The following is a 24,013-nucleotide window of genomic DNA, read 5'->3' as shown; positions in this document are numbered from 1 at the left end:
ACATTTTGTGGAATAGAAAGGTTCCATGTTAAAAGGTTCTTCATGGAACCATCAAAGCCAATAAAGAACATTTCTTTTTTAGAGTGTTAATCATTCAGTAGGCTACCATGATTTACTAATAACGCATGCTTTGGTAAAAAAATAATCAGAGTTTCAATGAGGACAGTTAGCGTGTCTCAAAAAGGCTTTAGTCTGACCGAAATGCATAGTTGTATTACTGCATGTCATCTGAGGGAGACTAGACAGAGCGTATAAATTATGCATCTGTTCTCGGCTAGACGAATCCAGAACAACTCCCAAATGTAATGCTCTCAGCTCTTTGGGAATCAATCACATTTAAATCTAAAGCATTGGGTGATTCTCGTCCTTTACTGTCTGAGATTTACTTCTGAGAAAGACTTGAATGGATTTTCTGATAGTGTACTTAACATACAGTATGTGTACAAAAAAAAACAGCATACTATAACATATTTTTTTGCTTTACATTGATCAAAAGTGACAATGAAGACATTTGTAATAATGTTAAAACATTTCTTTCAAATAAATGCTGTTCTTTTGAACTTTCCATTCATCAAATCCTGAAAAAAAAGTTTTCCGTTCAAAGTAAGCAGCACATTGATTTCTACATTAATAATAATAAGAAATGTTTCTTGAGCAGCAAATCATCATATTAGTTTTTTTCTGTAATTTGGATCAAATAAATGCAGCCTTGGTGAGTAAAATAGACTTTGTTCAAAAACATTACAAAATTTCACTGAGCCCAACAATTTTGAACAGAAGTGTAAATAGGAATATAAAGTCATTATCATTATTTTGTGATAATTATTGACAGACTGCACATTATTTTTGTCTTGCTATATGGCTATTTTCCAAAAAAAAACTAAATAAATATTGATTTGTTTAAAATATTACTTAATGCAAGAAACAACTAAAACTGTGGAAATCATTTGTCTGGCATAACTTATAAATACCGTTTAGTAGTCTAAAACTAACAGAATATTATTGGTTATGATTACACTGTCAGCTGTAGAGCAGAATAGTAATATAGATATATTTATTCATGGCTAATGTAACCTTTTTAATTAATATATATATATATATATATATATATATATATATATATATATATTTTTTTTTATGTGATTTAATTAACCACTTATTTCAAATAGATCATATTTTAATACATAAAAATTACCTTTATCTGTCAATGCATGGTGATGTTCAGGAGTGCAATGATTCTTGACATAATTAAATGTTTAGAGTTAAAACAATATTTAGTAAAAAAATAAAAAAAAACTCAAAGAAGGGCTAAAAGCCTGCAGTACAGAATTATATTTATGGGATTTCCAACTTTTTCATTGATATTATTGTATCTTGTCCTCAGCCCCCTCCCTCCATTACTCTCTCTATTGCTATATATAGGCTTCTGCATTGCAGATGTCCCATAAAGCAAAGCCTGCAGTCGTGTGTGAGATCTTGTTTTAATTCCCAGGTTAAAGCTGTTCGATCTCTCTCACACACACACACGCATTGACTGCATAAATGATACAGCATGACACAGCAGAACATTGAGGTGTATAACTCGCACAAACATGCTGCATGGTCGGTACAAATCTGATAAAGCAACAATAATCACCTTGCTGCAGTTGTCTAGGACATTTGAAACCAACGCTTTTGCATTTAACATGAATGTTTTTAGGTTTGTGAATCTACAACAGCTAGACTGTTTTGATACCTGAAGGGTTAATGTTGTAGACTAATTAAATTAGGCATAAATCAGTGCTCATGTAGCTGCCAGTTTACTAGAACATGAGTTTGACCGTAAGTAAACATAGGCTATCAGTGTTAAACAAAACCCAGGCAAACACTCTATTTGGAGGATTTACTGTTAAATGCGCCAGTGCATTTCTGTGTGGAAAAAAAATGCTTTAAAAAAAACTCACGATGGGGGTTTAGAGAGAATATTTTAAATTTACGTGCGAAAGGGTTAAACAACTTACCTGACACAACAAAAGTGCATATTATGACAGACACCGTCTACTCAAACTTACCTGCAGCACATTATAAGTCTTATTCCGATCCGCCTGTGAACTGCACACACGAGTGACTGTCATCAAAAATGTTTGTTTGTTTTATGAATGCTTATAAGAAGGGAATGACCATTTTTGTATTGAAACACACAAATATCTTCCCACACACAAACAGGATACTTCATCTCAGGAAGAAAATAGGCTATTCGTAAAAAAAATGTGGTCTTTACCGCCACCTAACGTCCACCCTTTGTGACGACATTTTACTACCCGATGACAGAAAAAAATATATGTTGGAAAAAATTCCTGAAAACTTAATGCTGGGCTCTTTGATTTTATGATTTGTGAAATCAAATTACTATTATAAAACTTGTTTTAAAATTCATACTTTTAGCTAGATGATGCTCGTTTGCAGCATATTTATAACAGCCGTCTGGAACTATCACTGGGTGGATACATATGTAATACAATTTTACAAATTAATAATTAACTGTTAAATGCATTTGATTTATCAGGGAATAAATAACATGCACTACTGTGCATCTATTACTATACTGATCACCACACCAAATTATAAATGCACAGTTAGCAAATCTTTAGTAGACTAAAAAAAAAAAACTTTAACCATATTCGATATTTAAATTTCATATAAAGATGTACTTAAGTTGGTCAAGAAGCACTCTTAAGTCAAACTAATTGGATTTAACAGATTCTGTAAATGGCATGCAATAAGGTGTCAAACATTACTCTCAATTTGCACCCAAGTATGTTATTTTAGTAAATTATTTCTGCAATAAATCCTATTTTTAAAATTAGACTAAAGTGTACTTTCTCAAGTTTGTCTCACTCATTTTATGTAAATAACACACATTATTTCTGTATTAACTCTGATTCAAATGGTATCACTTTGTCAGAAGAACATGGCAGATCAAATAAAAACAAACATTTTGGTTTTGTATAAAATGTTTTTATCACTTCCATTTTTCAGTATAAAACAGCTCCATAGCTCTGGCCAATTCAACAAACAATTCCACAGTCACAGCAGGAAAGATCAGACACTTCCTGTTTGTCTCTCTAAAATACCTGACATTTGGGTTGAGGTGGAGGAAGGGAAGGGAAGGGGAGGGGAGGGGAGGGGAGGGGAGGGGGCTTATTTGCCATTCTAATTTTGGCAATATAACATTAACACAAAACTCTAACGAATCACTTGTGGTTAGCTAGTATAACATTAATATTAACTTAAAAAAAAAAAAAGAAAAATAGAACGGATGAATGGATGAACAAGCCGATCTGGTCACACATCCCAAATGCAAGTCCTCAAGTCCATGTCAGCATAGCGACCCCAAAGGGAACTACGCAGTCTTCTGCTGGCCCTTCTTCCCGATCAGAGACTTATGGATGTGTGGAATCACACCTGCGAGAAGACACCAAACACGCAAATGATTCACATCCTCATCTGTCAACACATCAGAAACATACAACAACATAAACAAACTCCAACTTACCACCACCAGCAATAGTCGCCTTGATGAGGGAATCCAACTCCTCATCTCCGCGAATGGCCAGCTGTAGATGGCGAGGAGTGATACGCTTCACCTTCAGATCTTTTGAAGCATTTCCTGCCAACTCCAAAACCTACGACAAGAATTAAACCTGATTAATAGCTTGCCACACATCAGCACATATTTGATTTGCAAATTGCAAGTCAATGGCAGAGTCTTACTTCAGCTGTGAGATATTCAAGGATGGCTGCGCTGTACACGGCTGCTGTTGCTCCCACACGACCGTGGCTTGTAGTGCGGGTCTTCAAGTGCCTGTGGATACGACCCACTGGGAACTACAAATTTCAGATATGCATTCCTTAGAAAGTTGTATCTGACTCGAAATATTGTGACCCAACAAATTCCACATCTACGCCCATTTCACTGAAGGCTATTGAACAAATGGATAATTTATTTTGGGAACAGAAAACCAGCATCGCCAGCAGAGCAAATTAGAAAAACAGAAGCTTACCTGAAGTCCAGCCCTTTGTGAGCGAGACACTGCTTTTGCCTTGGCCTTGCCACTGTCTTTACCTGCCTTTCCTCCTGCCTACAAAACAATATATAGACTCAGATCCAGCGCATACATATTCAAGTTTGCACAAAACAAACTAGCAGCACATAACAGTATGAAAACACAATTATTGGGGGTTTAGGTTAATTCCACTCTACTATATGAGCTGTGCGAATAAAATAATATTATATTAAGAGATTATTTTTTATATCTAAAACAATTTAATGTACTATTTTTGTATGTAAAATATATGTAATATGAATTATATTAATACATGTATTAATATTTAATTCTGTAAAACATTACGTTTTACATACAAAATTAAATTACACTTAATTTTAATAAATAGGCTACCTGTTCTTTGTATACGTAAAAATGATATGCAATCAACTGTAAAGTAATATATTTAATTGATCATACGTTAAAGTTTTTTTATTATATAAAAAGTATGTCATGCCTGACAATTATTGTACAAATCATGAAGGCATGTATTCTTAATGCATTACTCGTTCAAATGAATTATTACCGGTATAGTATAAAAGGCATATAAAAAACGCAGGATTGGAGAAAATACTCCACTTTTCCCCCAGTTTCCCATCCAGAGGGTATGAGTAAAACATATCCATTAGGAATGGGATCCTACTCTTCCTTCACATGAATTAAAGTTTACCTAAAAACTTAAAGCAATGCCATCTACCACTTCACCGAATGCCAATGAGTCCTATAACAGCCTGTTAAAGCAGGTAAATCTCCCGCTCATATGACTGCCACCCTACACTGGCAATATAGGTTGCCCGTGTTTCTGACATAAACCTGCACATACAAAAAATGCATAACGCAATACCTAGGAGTTGGTGGTTTTTGAAGAACTACACAATAAATGAAAAGTGTATAAAGTGATCAGCGCGAGCTCTCCACTGCCGCTGCCGGATTAGCTTAGCTTTACTGCTTGGAGAAATTCCACAACAGCTGCGACGTATATCAACATAACCTTTAAAACATATAAGATATATATGTTCAAGAATCAAATAATTTGCATTGGGACAAGAAACGTCGTGATAAATTAAATAAAAATCACAAAAAGACTTATTAGCACGCGCTACTCTCGCGGGCTAAGAGCGCTGAATCCAACCTGCGTTAGCTCGGAGCTAGCCGTAGAATATTTAAACAGACGACAAATAACCAAATAAAAAGCGGATGGACATTTCGAGTTAAAGAATATGGTTATACGGACCAAGATCAAAGAATTTCTTACCATTTCAGAGAAGTATTACTGTGATTGGGATCCAATGAGGTTTGAATAAAATCTATTTCGCCTCTTGACTCAGAGGAACAATAAACTCCGTTCAGCAGAGAACGCTCGAGGCATACCGAGAAGTGGAACCAGCCAATCAGAATATCCGTTGTTCGTTCGAATTTCGGGAAGGCCAATGAGATTTCAGCATGTATCTGCTTCTACCATCCCCCATCGATGAATGATGTAAAACGTAGGCGGGACTTTAATAGTGACAACTGCCTGAAATTTACTCGATTTACAGAAAACAATGATCATCGAGCATTACATAAACTTGTGATTTCATGTTTAATAACAAGGCTTAAGAGCAAGATAAATTATAAAACCAAACAGAAATTATAATCAAAATGTAACTTTTTTGAATCTTATTGATCTCATATTCAGCATAAATCGTAACTGCCACATGAGGCGAAATCAAGTATTAAAACATTTTCTGTTGATAATAATACATTTTTGTCCTTTTTATAAATATCAATGTATGTAGTAAAATGTTAAAATGAGACTGACTTTGATGTATAAAGAAAGGGAGTTCTAAAACTCTATCTTTGATTTAACATTTTTTTATACAGATTGCTGTAGCCTACTTATGGATTTACACTTATATACACTAAGTTAGGGGTTTTGAAACTTTTTGATATCAAGGACCCCCTTTCCGAGACAGTCTTCCTCGTGAGAAAATATGAACGTGATTATTTGTATGCATAAAAACCATAGACGATAAAAAACGTAAAAAATGCGAGAAAGGGCACAGAAGGCTGGTAAGCATGAAATGATAAAAAATAAATAAAAAAATAAGATGTTGTACGGTAAATAATTAATTGTGATCATACTGTCGTTGTATTAAGGCCAAAACAAATGAATATCTGTAAAATATCTACTTTGCTTCAGGTTGGCAGTCTTTTTTCCTGACTGTAAACCTCAGGGTAAAAATTTTTTATTTTTTTATTCGTATCAATAGTGTCTGATTTAAATTGAATTTTCTGTCTTATTATTTATAAATGACATGTATTTTAAAATATATCAGCGAGATACATGTACAATAAAAAAATAATTAAAATTATTTTTGTGATAACTTTATTTAGAAGTTATTTTTTGTATATTTAAAGGGCTAGAAAATTGTGAATACCGCTGTAGTGAGCGACTGAGTGATGATTCTGTATGTACAGTTCGAGTGTTATCTGCAATAAAGTGCTTGTTTTTTGTACGTTATCGACACCACTGTACGCCAATCGCCCATGGTACTGTCAAAACAATAAGGTGGGATTTACACTTTGACAGGCAGTCCAAGTGAGCCAAAGAGAATGGGGATGTGGTATTTACTCGCACAACGGACAGGTCGCGGGCCAATTGGAGAAGCGAATTTATGACTGACACGTCAAACGTCCAATCACAAGATGTTCCTAAGACAGTGACGTTCCAGAGCTATGGGCCATTCACACGACGTTCTCATGCCTCTGAACGGGTCAGAAGGCGGGACTTGACGACATACGGATGGGAAAAAATAACGCAGCTCTGGGTGATGGTGAAGATGGCGGATGGGGATAGTGGGAGTGAGCGCGGTGGAAGCAGCGGCGGCGGCGGTGGTAGCGGAGGAGGAGGTGGCGGTGGTAGTGGTGGAGGAGGGGGTGGAGGCAGCGGATTCCAGCCTTTCCAGAGGGATCAAGAGACCCAGGAGCTGGCGTCCAAACGCCTTGACATCCAAAACAAGCGCTTCTACCTGGACGTGAAGCAGAACTCGAAGGGCAGGTTCATAAAGATCGCCGAGGTCGGCGCTGGTGGCTCCAAAAGTCGACTGACACTTTCCATGTCAGTCGCGGCGGAGTTTCGGGACTACCTGGGGGATTTCATTGAGCACTACGCACAGCTCGGACCCAGCACCCCGGAGCAGATCGCCCAGTCCTCCAGCGGCGAGGACGGCGGGCCTAGGCGGGCCTTGAAGAGCGAATTCCTAGTGAGGGAGAATCGCAAATACTACCTCGATTTGAAGGAGAACCAGCGGGGGAGGTTCCTCCGGATCCGTCAGACCGTTAACCGCGGGCCTGGTGGTTTTGGCGGCGGCGGAGGAGGTGTGCCCGGGGGTGGCATGCAATCCGGGCAAACCATTGCCCTTCCTGCTCAGGGTCTCATCGAGTTCCGCGACGCCCTGGCCAAGCTGATCGACGACTACGGCGGGGATGATGAGGAGCTGCTCGGCGGCAGCGGCGGCGCCGGAGGCTACGGGGAGCTTCCCGAGGGCACGTCAATCACGGTGGACTCCAAGCGGTTCTTCTTTGACGTGGGCTCCAACAAGTACGGGGTGTTTCTGCGGGTGAGCGAGGTGAAGCCCAGTTACAGAAACTCTATCACGATACCCTTCAAAGCGTGGAGCAAGTTCGGCGGAGCTTTCAGCCGCTACGCCGAGGAGATGAAGGAGATCCAGGAGCGACACCGAGATAAAGTGTACGAGCGGAGAGGAGGAGAGGAGTCGGAGGGCGACGACATCGATGACGACTGACGGTGACCCGGACGGGTGTTCCCTTGCTGGGGCAACAACCTCACACTGAGCGAGAGCCGCGCGCTGGAGTGGAAAGAATTACCGTGCATGAAACGAAGAACATTAAAGCTCTATGGCGAATAAAGATGTTTGACTGAGAAACACTGTCGTGTATATGTAAGAGAATCCTGTTTAAAGCAGTATAGACGATGTTTGGCTAGATAAATGGATATTTCGGCTGGCTGCTCTATAGGTCTTGTCATTTTGAAAGTTTTCTCTTTTACAAAAAGACTCCCTCCCCCCTCACTCACTCACTCCCTCACTCACTCAGAGACTGAGTTAACAATAGAGTCAACCGGGACGTTTAGTGTTAGTGTATCTACTATAGGTGTTTTTGGTGTTGTACCATATGATGGAGAGCAAACCAGCATCATCTGAATGACGTGGTGTGAATCTTATAGTTAGCTCATTCGGAAAGTGTTCTCCGCAAATGTGTGTGTGTGTGTGTGTGTATATATGTATAATATATATATATTATATTATACATATAATAAGACTCAGATCAAACAGTGCAAAATTTGGAGACCGTTAAAGAGTTCAACTTGTGGGCACACAATACAGTTCAAGCAACAATGTACAAATAGTTAAAATGGTGCTATAAAACCATGCTCCGCCAACCTGCTCTGACTATTGAGGTTCACGCGGGCTGGTGAGTTTTATTCTGTTTTCCTCCTGTTTCTTGTCAGGGTAGAGCAAATCACTCTGATTGTATGTACTCAAATTGGAAGTGCATTAGTGCTGATGCCACTAAATTTACTAATGATACTGGGCTTGATTTGGCTCTTTTAAAGGGAATGATATTGTAAGCCTGGGCTTAACATCAGGTCATGACAAATTAGAAGTTTTTGAATTAAGTATGTGGAGAGCTGCGGTGACAAAACTGGAAAGGAAATCAAATGTAGAACAACACCCATCTGGCTTTAAATAGATTTATTTTTTAAAAAAATATACAGAAATATATATATATACAGAAATATATTTATACATAGACATATAGAATCAATTATAAATGCTTCCTGAACAAGCTATTTAAACAAATAAATCTCGGATGCAATTATATATAGGGGGACATTTCTTACTGGTTTTCCATACATTTCCTATAGTCCTTATGGTTGGAAGAGCATAGAAAAAAATTGTATAAAAACCAGACTTGACGATGTTCTCTGTTTAGTTTGTATTCCTTTTTTCAATAACCCAAATGACAAAACAACACTCCTCTTTTTTTTATCATTCTCTTCCTCCGCGTATTAAGTTGTTTTTAGGTGTTAAATTTCTGAGTCTTACTGCAACTTGTCAGCTTCTCTTCTAGATCTGTCAAAATGTGTGTGCCTGTCTGTGACTTCCCTCTGTTATCCTTTTTTTTTCTTACTACTGTGTGTGGGTGTTATACATTTTTAATTTGACGAGAGAGTGAAGTTTGATTTTCAGGCCTTCTTTAACCACATAAATTAGCCATACACACCATCTGGGAGCCATAGTAATTTTTTTAATTATTACTAATTTCAATATCCATATAAGTTTTGACCTCATTCTTGTCTGTACTGTGTTATGTGATAAAGGCAGCTGTTCAGTCAAGTGTGTACTGCTGTAATTCTCCACAAACTTCCTTTGAACAATAAAAATTATCTTTGCTGAGAACATGAGTGTTTGTGTTTCCTCTGATTTAATGTTTCATTCTTTCACAATCCTTGAAAGCTTATTTTTGCTAACAAGAAAGGAATCTGGAATTGCAAAAATAATGATTCTTTTTAAAGCTACCCCAGTTTACTTCAGCTTTTAATAAAAAGAAAATAAAATGCAGTAGGCCATAATCATCCATCCAGGTGTCTGCAAACTTCCAAAACAATCATATTTTTTACTTTACAGAATGTAAGTCTTTTGTAATGTTCAGTCTGTAGACTGTTGCTTATATTCATGCATTTTAGCTGAACTAGTCTTGCTATTTCACATTATAATTTCTAGTCATGAATGCATAGATGAGAAGGTGCCCTAAAAAGCTGTATTCATGCATACTGAGGTCTGATTTTAATAGGACTGCTCTTTCACAGAGCCTTGCTCTTATCTGTGTGAAACAGAATCTTGCAAACTCTCCGTTTGTTCCACTTCGCAGATTCAGTTTGGCCTCAAGGACATTGCAAGCAATTTCTACAGAGGCTTTTGCTTGGGATGGTGCAGTTGAAGACAACCCTGAAACCGCCTCTCATTAGAGGTGTTGGCTATAAGGCAAGAATCACTAATACTTCTCATACATAGAGATTTGGACATCCTGCATTGTTTCATCAAATCATGTTGAGGAGAGCTGTGCTATGACAAAAAAAATGGGCAACTTTTTTGACTTAAAGGGATAGTTAAAAATGTGTATTCTGTCATCACTCACCCTCATGTCGTTCCAAACATGTAAGACTTTCGTTCATCTTCGCAACACTAATTAAGATCTTTTTGATGAAATCTGAGAGCTTTCTGACCCTTCATTGACAGTTACGCAACTGACGCTTTGACGCTTCAAAAAAGTTCATAAAGAGATCATAAAACTGTATGAATTGAGCGGTTTAGTTCAAATATTCTGAAGAGACTCGATCGCTTTATATCATGAACAGATTTAATTTAGGCTTTTATCCACATATAAAAATTGATCAGTGAACATAAACAGAAGCTCAACCGAACCTGCTTGACGCTCAAGAACAAACCTCATTGGTTCTTGAGGAAGCTCAAACGTGCTGCACAACACACGAGAATGAACCTCATTGGTTCTTGCACGTCAAGCAAAAACGTGACAAGTTGGGTGCTTGACAAAAGGAAATAATAAAAAACTGAAAAAATTGGCACACCAAGGCTCCAAAAATGTAATATAGGAGGTAATGTTTAGAGCATGCATTGCAGGCTGTTCGTCAGACAATTAAAAATGTCAAGCAAACATGCTTGAGCTTCCGTTTACCACAACTAATGTGTGAGCTGATGAATGTTTATATGTGAATAAAAGCATAAATTCAATCTGTTCATCATTAAGCGATTGTGTTTCTTCAGATAATTTGGACTAAACCGCTCAATTCACATAGATTATTTTTACGATCTCTTTATGAAATACCACAAAGTGGTAGTTGCGTATAGCTGTCAATGGAGAGACAGAAAGCTCTCAGATTTCATCAAAAAGATCTTCAAAGTCCACCCAAAAATAAAGATTGTGTCATCATTTACTATCCTTAATGTCGTTCCAAACCTGTATGACTTTCTTTCTTCTGCGAATCATAAAATACAATATTTTGAAGATTGTTGGTAACGGTCGGTTCCCATTGACTTCCATTGTATCTTTTGTCCATACAATGGAAGTCAATCGAAATGATTTGGTTACCAACATATCTTTTAAGTTCCACAGTCATACGGGTTTGGAGCAACATGAGGGTGAGTAAACCTCTTAGCAATGCCCTATAGTAACCACTTGTTTTCTTTTCTATTTGCCATACATTAACATATGTGTTCTTGACACTTTCAGAAGTTCTCATATCATAAATGCTGAGATTACCAGATCAGTTAGTGCCATGAAGAAAATCAGAGAGCAAGTTAGAGACACTGCCTCTGTGGATTTTAGTTCCTATGGGAATGGATTGAATCTGGAAAGCAAGTCGAATGTTGCAACAGGCTGTGCAAGAAGAGGAAAATTACATGCTTTGGGAATTTATTAGCATTTATTTTATTTTTTTTATGAATTGTGGTCATTTTGGCTACAAAGAAGAATGCATTCTTGTCTGTGTTAGAAAAGGAGTTTCAGAAGATATTCAAGAAAGAAGTTGTATTTTAACCATACATACATTTAAAATAGTAAATAGCCCAGTCATGTGCACAAGGCACAATAACTCACATATATATAACCAATGCTTCATATAGTTAACTGGCAAGAAGCATATATTTAACATTATCATGCTTTTCAGGAACAAGAAACTTAGCTCCTAGAGGGCCACCGTCCTGCAAAATCCTGCTCAAACTCACCTGACATGAAGTTTTCAGTAATCCTAAAAGCCTTCATTAGCTGGTTCATGTGCATGTGTTTAGTTAAAATTGGAGCTAAACTTTGTGAAGTTTGGCACTACTTCACAGATTTTTCTTCAAATACCCCATTAATCTCACATGCAGTTGTTAAATAAAGGCTGTAATAAAGACAAAACACAGAAGTTAAACAGAACTCTTGAATTAGTGCAAAAAAACATGTACTCCTTGACCTTCTAAAGAACATCTATATGGAATGCATGTGATTGGATACATCCCTCCTGATGTTATTTATCGTAAAAACAGTAAAAGACTGTAAAAATGCAACTGTAAAACCTGTTAATTGGTTAAAAGTATGTTCACTATTCAGTGAAAAAGAGGATATCTGTTTCTGTTAACAACATTGCAGAAACTCGTGCAACTCGTCTGCTTGCATGGGCATCTAATGACGAACAGCTATTCCTCCTCAATCCCACAACGTCCTATTGCATCAATACTGAGATAAACCCAGTGACCCTCATCTGACGTGATTTCATAACTCACACACACACACACACACACACACATACGTCCTAAGCTTCACTGATGACAGTTCAAGGGTATGCATTGGCACGCCTGGCAGAGCGTCCCTGATTTAGAAGATTATTTCACATCCTCTGCCATTCTGAGATGGATGAGGATAAGATGCAAACAGCTGTCAGCCAGACTGTCATTCATTCAGATTGTGCTGAGAGCTTCATGAACAGTCATTCTCAATCCACTAATCCTGGCAGATATCCATTCACCTTGCCGTGTTTGTATGCCAGGCAGAGCAGACGTGGTTCCTACTATACTTCCACTTCCTTATCTGCACAGTTTCACCACTGAATAATCAGCAATGTTCTCTAAAATATGTGCGCACTTAAAAATTGGACACAATGTGTATTGTGTTGTGAATTAATGGCTCGATTCATGTAATAATATTAATACATTTTAATGTTTGATTTTACAGTTTATATTTAGCAGATGCATTTACATAAAGCAACTTAAAAATAATAGTATACATAGAAATACATACTTAAGTACATATTTATACAAGTGTCAAATATATGTGCCGCAGAGCTGGTTTTGGATTAGAATTTATTTTTATATTTATTTAATTTTTATATTTAATTTTAATGAATTTTTAGTAATTTTGTTTTGTGCTTATGTCATTTTTTTTATATATATACATATATATACAGTATATATATATATATATATATATATATATATATATATATATAAAGTTTTAGTTTATTAAGTTTTGGTTATTTTAGTACTTCAAGGTTCAAAGGTTTAAGTTAAAAAAAATCAAGTAATACATTTTTTTGTTCTTTTTTTTTACGCTTTAAGTTTTTGTTAATGATAAGAGCTCCTTAAAACAACAACAAATTCATGTGTGTTTTTGCACACTTGGTAAAGAAAGCTGTTCTATTCTATTCTATATTCTCCATCCATTAATTATCTAAACTGGTTTATTGTTGGTTTATTGCCTAACCCAGCACCCTGAACGGATGGCCATTATATTCTATTCTATAAGCAATTTATCACAAGAGCTAACAATACTCACAGTACCGCCATGTTTCAAGGACATTTTAAGGACATTTAGGCTTATTTTGTTAATGTGTTTTGTCACTTCTCGATCTACCGACATGGAACATTTCTTTAACTGCAAGTCCTTGTAATGTGTAAGTTATGTAAAATTATCTGTCAAAAGCACTACCTACATACATATAGTCAGAACAACGAGCAGGGATGGAGATTTGGAAGCAAGTAATACACCAGTGATGAGGAGGAGCTAAAGCAGGAGGGCATCAGAGAGATGTGACTGCAGGGTTTCCAGGGCTATATTTAGCTTTGGTGTTGCCATGTTCTGATGTATGTGGCAAAACAAGCTAAAACGCATATCCTTGACTTTAAATTTTGCCATATCATTTGTCCAATATTTGAGATTTGTGAAAGTGCAGATGATAGGCTTTTTCACTTGCTCATAGTTATCCATGCATAACACAAAGGCACTAGAAAATATGTTTATTTGGTAGTAAAACAGTGCATTAATAGAGCGCAATTTCAGTTGAACACCATAAAGCTTAAACTATCCAGGATGATGTGCTTAATTTTAAAATACACTTATATAGTAAATGCATAATACAGAATTTAGCTGTGCTTAGATTTCATCAAAGAAACATTTCAGCAAGGTCATCATCAGTCAGTTCATTTGTGATTTCTGGTTCTTTTTGCCTCATGGAGTTCATCAATAAAAAAATACATAATCTTTCTTTAAAAATTCTGAGAATGTGAATTTAAAGTAAAAAATACAGTATATTAATAAAAAAAGAAATACATTAGAAGATATAAAATTCATAGTCAACAAAAGGTTCAACAAGAATGGTAAGCTTGCACAGCGAGCTGATTATTTATCAAGTTATGTTGATAAATATGTTATTTCACATTTACCAAGCTTTCACATTATATGGTTAATAAATACATGAATATGTGTGTGCAGATCACATTCACTACTAGAAAAACAACGCACATCAGCTCACATCAACAACAGCAGTGCAAAGCACATGACTGATAAAAGTTGTCCTCAAATACTGATCTTATATGCCTCATGGACCATGGTTAAGCAGAATTGAGCAAATTACATTACACGTCATCCGAGTCTGCGGTTTAACCACTTCACCACAAGTGGTCGCTCTTGACACATAGTTTTTACCGTCTCCCTTTGAGTACCAAATTACATCCTATGAACTATCATGTCTGGAGTGTGACTTTTACAAGGTTATTTTGTCATCCAGTAGTTCCTCCCATTCCACTATGTAAGGAAAGCTGCAACTATAATAAGTGCATGACGTAAATGCATCATCTGGGTAAATGAAGAACTTAGTCTTGTTGGACTGTTCTGTGTACAAACTATTCACACTACTGATGAAATGGCATAGAATAGTGCATACATGTTAAAACATATTTAAATATAAATATAATTAATATATATATATATATATAGGTTAAAACTGCTTAAATGCTTGAAAAAAGTCACTAACACTGCATTTATTTGTTATATATATGTTTCTTGAGCCACAAAAAAATGCATATTTGAATGATCATATGTGAATATTAAATCTGTTCATATAAAGGGATCGAGTCTCTTCAGAAAATTTGGAATAAACCGCTCAATTCATATGGATTAGTTTTACAATCTCTTTATGAACTTTTTGCGTAGCTGTCAATGGAGAGAAAAGATTTCATTAAAAAGATCTTCATTTGTGTTCTGAAGATGAACGAAAGTCTTACGGAACGACAATGGGTTGAGTAATTAATGACAGAATTGTCATTTTTGGGTGAACTAACCCTTTAACCTCATGACGAATTACGCAATAATACGATGAGTAGTGTGTTCATAAATCACAAGGGTCTGAATATTTCAGCAAGCATTTGATTTAATGCTGGAAATGACATTAAAGGGTCAAGTTCCAATCTATTTTCTGTTAAAGGCTTATTAAAACGGATCATTTTGATAAGCCATGTAATTATCTTTAAGAATGACTAAAAATACTTTTATTGTGCCAAACCATACAGTGCCTGTTGTGTGTTTTTATAGTAGCCTAAGAATGCAATTGACATTTATAGGTCACGACAAAAAGGCATACATGCAAAGAAATGGACAAAATACCCCTGCCTCAAAGAACAACAAGGGAATCATTTGCTCTCTCCGATTTTCTCAACATCCGTGTTTCCCCTCAAAGAAAAGGACTGTGTAGATGTAGACTGATCAGGGTCCTTTTGTTAGTGAACACTTAAATGGGCGATTGAATCTTCGTGCTTTTCCTGAAAAATATTGAGAGATTCCCTTTAGTTTTTTTTTTTCTTGTCTTTTTTAAACCCACATAGCCTACTGTATCACATCTGATACGCAAATTTCTACGGCCTCTCTAAATTATCAACGGGATCAAAACTATGTAGAAAAAATCTTCTGATTGATAGTTTATACTTTTCTAGAAAGTAAAAAAAAAACATACTTTTTAGTATGATTCTAAATATTTACCTTCAGGTCATAGTACATCCTTTTTGCTGTGAAATCTTAAAGGGGGGGTGAATTACTGTTTCATCCATACTGAGTTTTTTACACTGTTAAAGAGTTGGATTCCCATGCTAAACATGGTCAAAGTTTCAAAAGTTAAGTTGTACGTTTGAAGGAGTATTTTTGTTCCAAAAATTGTCCTTCCGGTTTGTCACAAGTTTCGGAAAGTTTTTTTCGAGTATGGCTCTGTCTGACGTAAGAAAGGGCGGAATTTCCTTATATGGGTCCTAAGGGCACTTCTCCGGTAAGATCGCGGGCGCGCGCGCACTCGTAGACCAGAGCAAGAGAGTGAAAGCAGTTCGCCATCAAAGTGCCCTGCCCGGCTTTTGGGAAGTCAGTGTCACCAAAGAAGTGTGTTTTTGGTTGCCAGGGCAAGACAACCCTGCACAGATTCCCAAAGAACCCGGCGTTAAGGCACCCGTGGATGGAGTTTGTTTTCCAGAGCATAAACGGAGTTGTTCAAGACTGTTGTTCCCTGCATTTCGACGATGATTGTTTTATAAACAAAGCCCAGATCGTCTAATGCTTAAGGATCGACCAGTCACAATGATAAAGGTTTGCGGTCGTGCGTTGGAACGGTGAGTAAAACTGTTCAACAAATGTCTCTGTGTGTTGTTAGCTCGGCGCGTTAGCACAGCTTTAGCTTCGCCCACACGGCCCGCCCCCAGCCGCTCGTTTTTTTCCGGAAAGACTCGGTACAGCCAATCTTTCAATTAAAAATATAACAAAACAAAAGACTTTTTGGAGATATGAAGGATGCAATACTACTCTATAGGTACTCAAGATTAACAGGAGATTGAGTGAAAATGAGCATTTCACCCCCCCTTTTACTGATTTTTATCAAATAAATGTAAGAATATACTTTATTATGTTAATAATATTTCAACACTTGGTTTACTTGATTATGCAATCACAAAAAGTTTTTTTTTTGAGAACATGCAATACTTGTTTTTTCTAATTCTTCCATGATTATCAAACATGTGCGTATCAAATAAGATACATCAGGCTTTTAAGGAAAGCCTTACATGTTTTGCCTTCACAATAAATCTACAGCGCTTTAATCATAAAACTAAGCATTTAAATATAATTAAATAAACATTTAATTATAAAGCATTTAAATGCTTTACTGTTATAGAGATCTCATTGATTTACGTTACAAGCTATCCGAATTTCATCTTACTTTTTGGCCATACAATATATCAGCAACAACATCAAATTGCATATTTTTGCTCAGCTTGGCCCTCCGAATAAAATTTAGATGTTTTTTTCTCCTCGTCTAATATGAGCTCCCTCACTGTTTCGTGAGTCATAAAAGCCTGATGTAGGATACTCAACAAAAAAACAAAAACAAACAAAAAACATGCAAACTTTGTCTAAAGGTTCAATAAACTGTTCCATTTAGATTTTTTGGACTATTACTTCACATGTCAGGCTTTACAGGGATAAAAAGCAAGTAAATGCAATTAGGGAGATTATATATACCGGTATGTATGTACTAAACCTCACTATTTCAAGGGCTTGGCTCAAAAGTGTGTTAAATTAAATTATGAAATATATATTTAAGTAGGCTATATGTTACCAAAATTAAAAACATATCTGGATATCTGAAACTAAATACGATGATGAAGGGAATAAAGTGAAAAAGAGAATATAAAAGTGAAGCCTACACATATAAAAATAGTTACCTTTTGTTGCGGCGTAGTTCGAGTCCCTGTCGTGGCTGACCAAGGAAACCCTTTCGTATGGAGTTTTCATGTTGAGTGTTTTACCTACTAGAATGCAGAACATCATCACTCCTGTTTAACATATACTAGTACAATATTCCTCTTGCAAACATTTCACAAAAATACCTTTTTTTTCGATTCTAAATTGCGATTTTTCATCTGGTTTAATGGTCACTTTATTTCCTTTGTCTTCAGCAGACAGGTACATGCTGGGTCCAGCCATTGATTTCAAGCTCCGCCAGTCTTTTGTTCCCTCACCCAATTGAAATAAGTACATTTCGTTAAGGGTGACCTTCTGTTTTGAGGATAATACCTGTGTATGTGAGAGCAGACTTTGTTAAAAATGTCAGATCTTATCAAATCAAAAATTAGATAATAAAAGCAGAAGAAACTATTTGACACTATGTCTAAAAATATTCCAAAAAGACCTTAGCAATTACTTTAATTCAGTGTCTCAGATCTTACCGTAAATTGTATGTCTTTACCATCAGTAAATGGGAAAATGGCATCACCTCCCACCTCAAAACAAAACGCCATGCATTTCTTCTTTTCATACATAATATCATACACCTGGACTGAAGAAGAAAAAAGACAAATCATATTTAAAGCATTATATTAAGTCACTATGGAAACACTTTCATTAATAGCAACTTAAAATAAATTTGTATATTCGTTTATTTTTCGTGTTTTTTTTCACAATTGTATGACTTTTGGAAGTGCAATTTGAATACTAAAGTTGAATTAACGTAACCTTCTGTCATTTTTACTCTTCATGTGTACACTTGCAAGTGTTGATTATAATTAAGTTAATTTACTGATAAGTCCATTAAATAATAATAAGGATACACAATATTTAAAAAGTATATAATTATCTAACATCTGACTAATGTTACCTCAAAACATAACATGTTAAATGGGGATATCTATAGCATAAAAAAGCGTCGTCTCTCAGTCGCTGAATGTCGCGCAACAACGTTACAGTCCTGTCGCGTCTTACAATTCTACGTTGTTACAATAGACAGCACGAAGAAGACAGCGACGTTGCCATATAGAAATGCAACGTGCTACAGACGGGTATTTATGACCCCGACATTTATGACCCCGCCAGATGACCCCGACCCAGGACCAATGTATGTGCAGCCCAACCAACAATTATGGGTATTCATTCATTTAGGAGTTATCACTGTGACTAGTTCTAACTGGATAAGCAACGAATTTTATGAAGCATTCAGTTGGAAGAGCAGAGACTCGGTCTTTACCTACACCTTCTTTGCCATCCTGCAGACTCTGCGTGACCAGCTGAAGACCAGCTGAGTCCTCGACGGACACACACTTTTGACCGCCGTTGATCCACAGTCGCGATGGTATAACACTGCGGATTTTCATTTCGCAAAGCTTCATTCTGGACACTGATAAACAAACATTATAGACAAACAGGTAATAACAGCTGAAGACCATGCATAAAGTAAAGTTACAAAATGTAAAAAAGACTTAGCTGCAAATATATCAAGTGTGTTATGTTGAACTTTACTGGACAGACTAGTCACTGTACGCAACAAACATGAAACTCGAAATATTTTTAGACTATTAAAGTTAACCCAACATAGGCTATATATTTCGTCCTAGTCCAATTATTAAGTTAAGCAGAGAGGCAAAACAATTTCACCCGCTCAACTGGAAAATTTGATTTTGTAGGCTACACAAAACCACTGAAATAGTTTTTCCTCTTAGCCTACCACCTCATAGCCTATTATTTCCATCACAAGACGAACGCAAACGAATCCAATCTCCAGCAGCAAGTTCACTTCATGACGCGCGTTCGTGTTGGCGCGAATGCATATCATTTATAGTCGGAATTATCTGTTTAATACGGAGCCCCTAAGGGACATGGTGATTTTAAAAATATGAAATGACAGGGGGGAAAATATTTCAATGCATTTGCGTTCACTCGCAAACGTTTTCCCTTCTCTCAGATTATCTTTGCAAACCGTTTGTTCTCATAGCGAGCGAACGCAATGTTTCTCGAGGGAACACAAAACATTTTGCAACGCAAAGGCATTTAGCCTACATCAAATTTTCCTCCTATCTCATTTTCTCCCCTTCACCATTTCCCTTTAGAGGCTCCGTATGCTATAGCTCGTATTATCTAGGCTACTGATCAAAATGCAACAGAAGGTAATGACTGAAGGGTGTTTGACTGTGATTTAATAGCTACAGCCTATGTAAAAATAATAATAATAATAATTAAAAACGACAACCTGCTTCTTGCATCTATCTTGCAGCACTCTTTACAAACGATAAAATGCATGAATTTACCTCAGCTGGTTTTCGGATAAATATAATTTCTCGTCCTCGCGGTTCTGGACCAAAGGAGCGTCTGCAAGGTAACAGTGATGTCGTGAGCACTTATATGGCAGAACTGTGTTTAAAATCCAGCACGTTTGACGCCCCCTTACCGGAATCATTACCAAATTACGGGCTGCTTTGATCGGTCTCGGATGTGGATCTGTTGTGGGAAGAATGCTGAGAATGGAACGCCCCCGACTCCCCTCCAACCATAGCCTACGGGAAGGAGTTGCAATATTTTTTTACAGACTATGGTTGCAACCTTCCCCATCTGTTTAACGAACTACAACTTGTCTCAATTGCAGCACCGTTTATGAAACGTTTTTCAACAAATGAATGCACAATTAAAGAATTAAATTTAATTAATTGAGGCATAGGCAATACTTTTACAGGTGACATAAGTGTTAAGCTACTTCAGACTTATTTCCAACCTTGCATGAAATACTATGTTATTTAGTGTACTTACATTACTTAGGGTGGTTACTTGTAACAATAAATAGGAAATTAGATGATATAGTTTGTGTAACTTGCATTGCAATTTGTTTATTTAACTTTAACACGCAGACAACATATTTCTTTCTAAAGAGGCTAAGGGATATTTTTAATATGTTACACCTAAAATATAACTATAGCTTTCAAAAAGGGCAATAGAGGTGGGTGGGATGTTGATATAATAAAAATATGTAGTGGACGCTTCCTGTTTCAGCTGTTAAGCTGTTAAGTTTTACTGTATCTGACCAAAGTGACACGATGATGTAATTTGCCTCAACAGGCCTTAGATTTTATCACATTCAATCTGTAAATTCTCAGCATTTCTGCTGTGTTCATTTTTCATTTCTAATACGTTTTGACCTGCGTATTAAGAGTTCTATGGGGGTTTCAAGTGTTGCTTAAGAACTTGGATGACAAACGATGAGCCTTTAATTTTAGATCGATTTCAAACAGAACTGACAAGTGAGAGAGAACAGGCAGGGCTCTAAACCAAACAGGGCAGCCGGGGAACAGCCGGTGAAGCATCAGTAATAAAGATTAGTCTGTGAAAGGAAATTGGTGGGAAACAGACTGCAATTATTCATGACAAAGCCTACTGTAATTAAACTTGGGCTATTTTTTTCCACAAATAGTTTCACAAAATAATATGACAATATATTCTAAAGCTCACTCTGCTTAATTATGGTTTTCAGTAATCTGAGCAGGGCCCATGGAAGCTTGTTAAAAGGTAATTGCAAAACTTATATCTCTCAATTCTTGTATAACATATCTTTATTGAATTTTACACACAGCATATCTTAATCACACCCCCAACGACAAACCCTTGGCAGTAAGTATATGAAAATAATAATGATAATAATATAAAATAAAATGAATAAATACATAAATAAATAACAATATACATGCATAAACATCTGGGTGCTCATATCATACAAACCTCATAATCATTAAACGTATATACATCCAGAGCCTCTTTAATATCTCCAACTTTAACAAAGTCCAAAAACACCTCCCAGATATCATAAAATAATTTTTTTTCAAAAACTAAGCTAGATATTAAATGTTTCAGCTATAGCCCAAGGGAAAGGAAGCTAGCATTCTTTCAACACAAGGCAATCAAATGTCTGGCTTGCAGCACAGTCCACCAACTTCCTTTTTTAATAGACAAAGAACATTTTTCTGCGTATATACGCAGTGTACACAATACAGGGCTTAGAGGGATTGGAGAGTAGTAAATTGTGAAACATTTTGAGTCACCCTACTCCAATACCTTTGCACCTCCTCATATTCACCCACACACACAATGACAAAATTTACCTTGAAGGCTATTGCATGTGAAACATAGGTCAGGGTTATGTGAAGGTACGCAAAACTTTGTTACAAGCTTGGGGCCAACATTTCAACCTGTAACCAAGGCATGTCAGATTCTCTAGAAAACCAGAACATTGAAGCCCTATTATTGAGCAGCCCAATAGTACCACAATAAGTTTGGTAATTGTAGCCCTCACCTTTCATAAGGAGAAAGTCTCAAGTCTTTCATCAAGAGAGAAAGTCTTGTGTAACATATGGACCAATCAGACACATACATATTATTCATTATATTTAATGAAAAATCCAGCAAACTTACTCTCCAAACAAAGGTCTTTGAAATTTCCCCCAAAACTAACATCCCAAATGAAGTACAAGTACTGGCACACTTTCCTACAGCTATCCTCTTGGTGCTCTGTGCTGAGTTGGGTCCAAATTTGGAGAGAGAGAGACAGCGAGGAGCCACGCAATAACTGTTCCCTTAAAGATGCTGACATCACTTGGTTTTTTGCTTACTGGTTCTTTCCAAAGGGAACTGGCAGACCGCTCAGTAATAAGACAGTCGTCTTTGAGCCACGCAGTGCCAGCTGTATGGGACGGGACTATCCGCATGTGTACCAAGTATACGATGCAGCTGACCAGCCAAACATTAAAGAGCAATTTGCAGCGATAGCCGGTTTTACTAATGTAATCGGATCGATCGACTGCACACACATTGCTATAAAGGCACCATCTGAAGAAGAATTTGCCAATGTGAATCGGAAACATTTCCATTACAAAATTTGCATATAGGACATATGTTTTGGAAGTGTCCTAATATTCGTAATTATTGGATTTCAGTTTTTCAATTACTGTCAAAGGTGTTGGGAAAACCACTAGACCCAGACCCAGTTATGACTATTTTTGGTGTCAATAGTGACAACGTGGAGCTGTCTAAAAAACAGTGTGCTTGGAGTTGTCACACTCTTAGCACGTAGATTGATTTTGCTCAACTGGAAACAAAAAAATCCACCAAACTGCTCTGCCCTGATTAGAGATGTTATGCACCACCTTCAACTCGAAAAGATTAGATTTTCCTTAAAAAAGTAAGACTGATAATTTTTATGCAGTATGGAAACCCTTTATTAATTATTTTAATAAGACAGCAATAATTGAAACTTAACCCCACTACTACTACTACTACTACCCCCCCCCTTTTTTTTTCCTTATTTCTTTCTTCCCTATATCATTACTTGTGTTAAAATATTAATTGTTTACATATAATAATATTTCTGCACACTGTATCCGCAAAGTGAATTTTGTTGAAGTTTTTTCTTGTGTGTGTGCCAATGTAGAAAACATTTAATAAAGAGAATGTAAAAAAAAAAAAAAAAAGTGCATATAATATGTGATGCACAAATGCGCCTAACAAATATTGTGGCAAGGTGACTTGGGTCAACCCATTTAAAGTTATTATTATAAATTTTTTGCCGTTTAATTATTCAACTGCGCATCAGGAGACTGCGGTTATCCACTAAAGATGTGGCTGTAAACCCCCCTCACCAACCCACAAACTGACGAGAGCGCAGATACAATGATGTCCATTCTCGCACTCGGTCAGTTGTAGAGCAGGTGATTGGTCAGCTGAAATGTCGGTGGCGCTGCCTTGACAGGACTGTGGGGGATGCTGTTATACCACCCTGACAAGGTGTGCCGTATCGTGCTGGCCTGTGGTGTGCTGCACAATGTCGTGCACAGGTACGGCATACCACTTGGTGAGGTGGCGGCACCGCCAGATGACCCCGACCCAGGACCAATGTATGTGCAGCCCAACCAACAAGCCATTCAGGCCCGTCAACATGTGATTGCGACAATATAAATGGTAATAAGAGACAAAGTTAATTTTTTGACCAATTCCTTTAATGAGTGGGTTTTGTCTGTGAGTCTCTCATCATCACGTGATGGCGCCACGCATTTTTCGGCATTCTTTAACAAGAGAAGCGCTTCTAAACATCAGGCAGAGAACTCCAGTGGATTTATTTCCCACTTTTCTGCTCCTAGCGGCTTGTGCGGCTACGTGGAAGCGGGAACCGTACAGTGCTACCAAGCATTTTTCTCTCAAATGTTCGTTCACTGAGCAACAAAATGGATGAACTCCAGCTACTG

The 24,013-nt window shown here is 36.9% G+C and overlaps 3 protein-coding genes across 3 annotated transcripts; 1 reads left to right on the top strand and 2 right to left on the bottom strand.

The window, feature by feature from the left end:
- Nucleotides 1-2,839: 2,839 nt before the first annotated feature.
- On the bottom strand, nucleotides 2,840-5,558 carry h2az2a (H2A.Z variant histone 2a). The gene is made up of 5 exons (XM_081366894.1): nucleotides 5,341-5,558; nucleotides 4,044-4,121; nucleotides 3,754-3,867; nucleotides 3,536-3,665; nucleotides 2,840-3,444 (listed from the first exon to the last, which is right to left on the bottom strand). The coding sequence occupies exons 1-5, from the start codon at nucleotides 5,341-5,343 to the stop codon at nucleotides 3,383-3,385; spliced, it is 387 nt and encodes a 128-aa protein (XP_081223020.1). The 5' UTR covers nucleotides 5,344-5,558; the 3' UTR covers nucleotides 2,840-3,382.
- Nucleotides 5,559-6,898: 1,340 nt separating this feature from the next.
- On the top strand, nucleotides 6,899-8,014 carry purba (purine-rich element binding protein Ba; the record flags this gene model as incomplete). Its single annotated transcript, XM_081366893.1, has 1 exon — nucleotides 6,899-8,014. The coding sequence occupies one exon, from the start codon at nucleotides 6,899-6,901 to the stop codon at nucleotides 7,871-7,873; it is 975 nt and encodes a 324-aa protein (XP_081223019.1). The 3' UTR covers nucleotides 7,874-8,014.
- A 7,534-nt stretch (nucleotides 8,015-15,548) lies between these two features.
- Nucleotides 15,549-20,128, bottom strand: LOC308690594 (uncharacterized protein). The gene is made up of 6 exons (XM_081365158.1): nucleotides 20,039-20,128; nucleotides 18,982-19,131; nucleotides 18,188-18,297; nucleotides 17,849-18,035; nucleotides 17,684-17,770; nucleotides 15,549-15,745 (listed from the first exon to the last, which is right to left on the bottom strand). Exons 2-6 carry the CDS (start codon nucleotides 19,121-19,123, stop codon nucleotides 15,690-15,692), a joined length of 582 nt encoding a protein of 193 aa, XP_081221284.1. The 5' UTR covers nucleotides 19,124-19,131; nucleotides 20,039-20,128; the 3' UTR covers nucleotides 15,549-15,689.
- Between the last annotated feature and the right edge of the window lie 3,885 nt (nucleotides 20,129-24,013).

The sequence above is a fragment of the Scardinius erythrophthalmus genome (assembly GCF_964197995.2).
Source record: "Scardinius erythrophthalmus genome assembly, chromosome: 5".
In the NCBI taxonomy this organism is placed as follows: domain Eukaryota; kingdom Metazoa; phylum Chordata; class Actinopteri; order Cypriniformes; family Leuciscidae; genus Scardinius; species Scardinius erythrophthalmus.
This window is presented reverse-complemented; position numbering and strand designations above follow the sequence as displayed.

Bases quoted from the DNA above. Each gene is read 5' to 3' on its own strand.
- LOC308690594 (XM_081365158.1), bottom strand. From the start codon at position 19,123: ATGAAGCTTTGCGAAATGAAAATCCGCAGTGTTATACCATCGCGACTG. The intron at 17,771-17,848 runs GTATTTTTGTGA...TCTGCATTCTAG, and splicing joins ATTTAGAATCGAAAAAAAAG to TAGGTAAAACACTCAACATG. The intron at 15,746-17,683 runs GTAACTATTTTT...AATATTTTTCAG, and splicing joins GAACTACGCCGCAACAAAAG to GAAAAGCACGAAGATTCAAT.
- h2az2a (XM_081366894.1), bottom strand. The intron at 3,868-4,043 runs GTAAGCTTCTGT...TGAAATTTGTAG, and splicing joins CACAAAGGGCTGGACTTCAG to TTCCCAGTGGGTCGTATCCA. The intron at 3,666-3,753 runs GTAAGACTCTGC...TTCTTGTCGTAG, and splicing joins TTGAATATCTCACAGCTGAA to GTTTTGGAGTTGGCAGGAAA.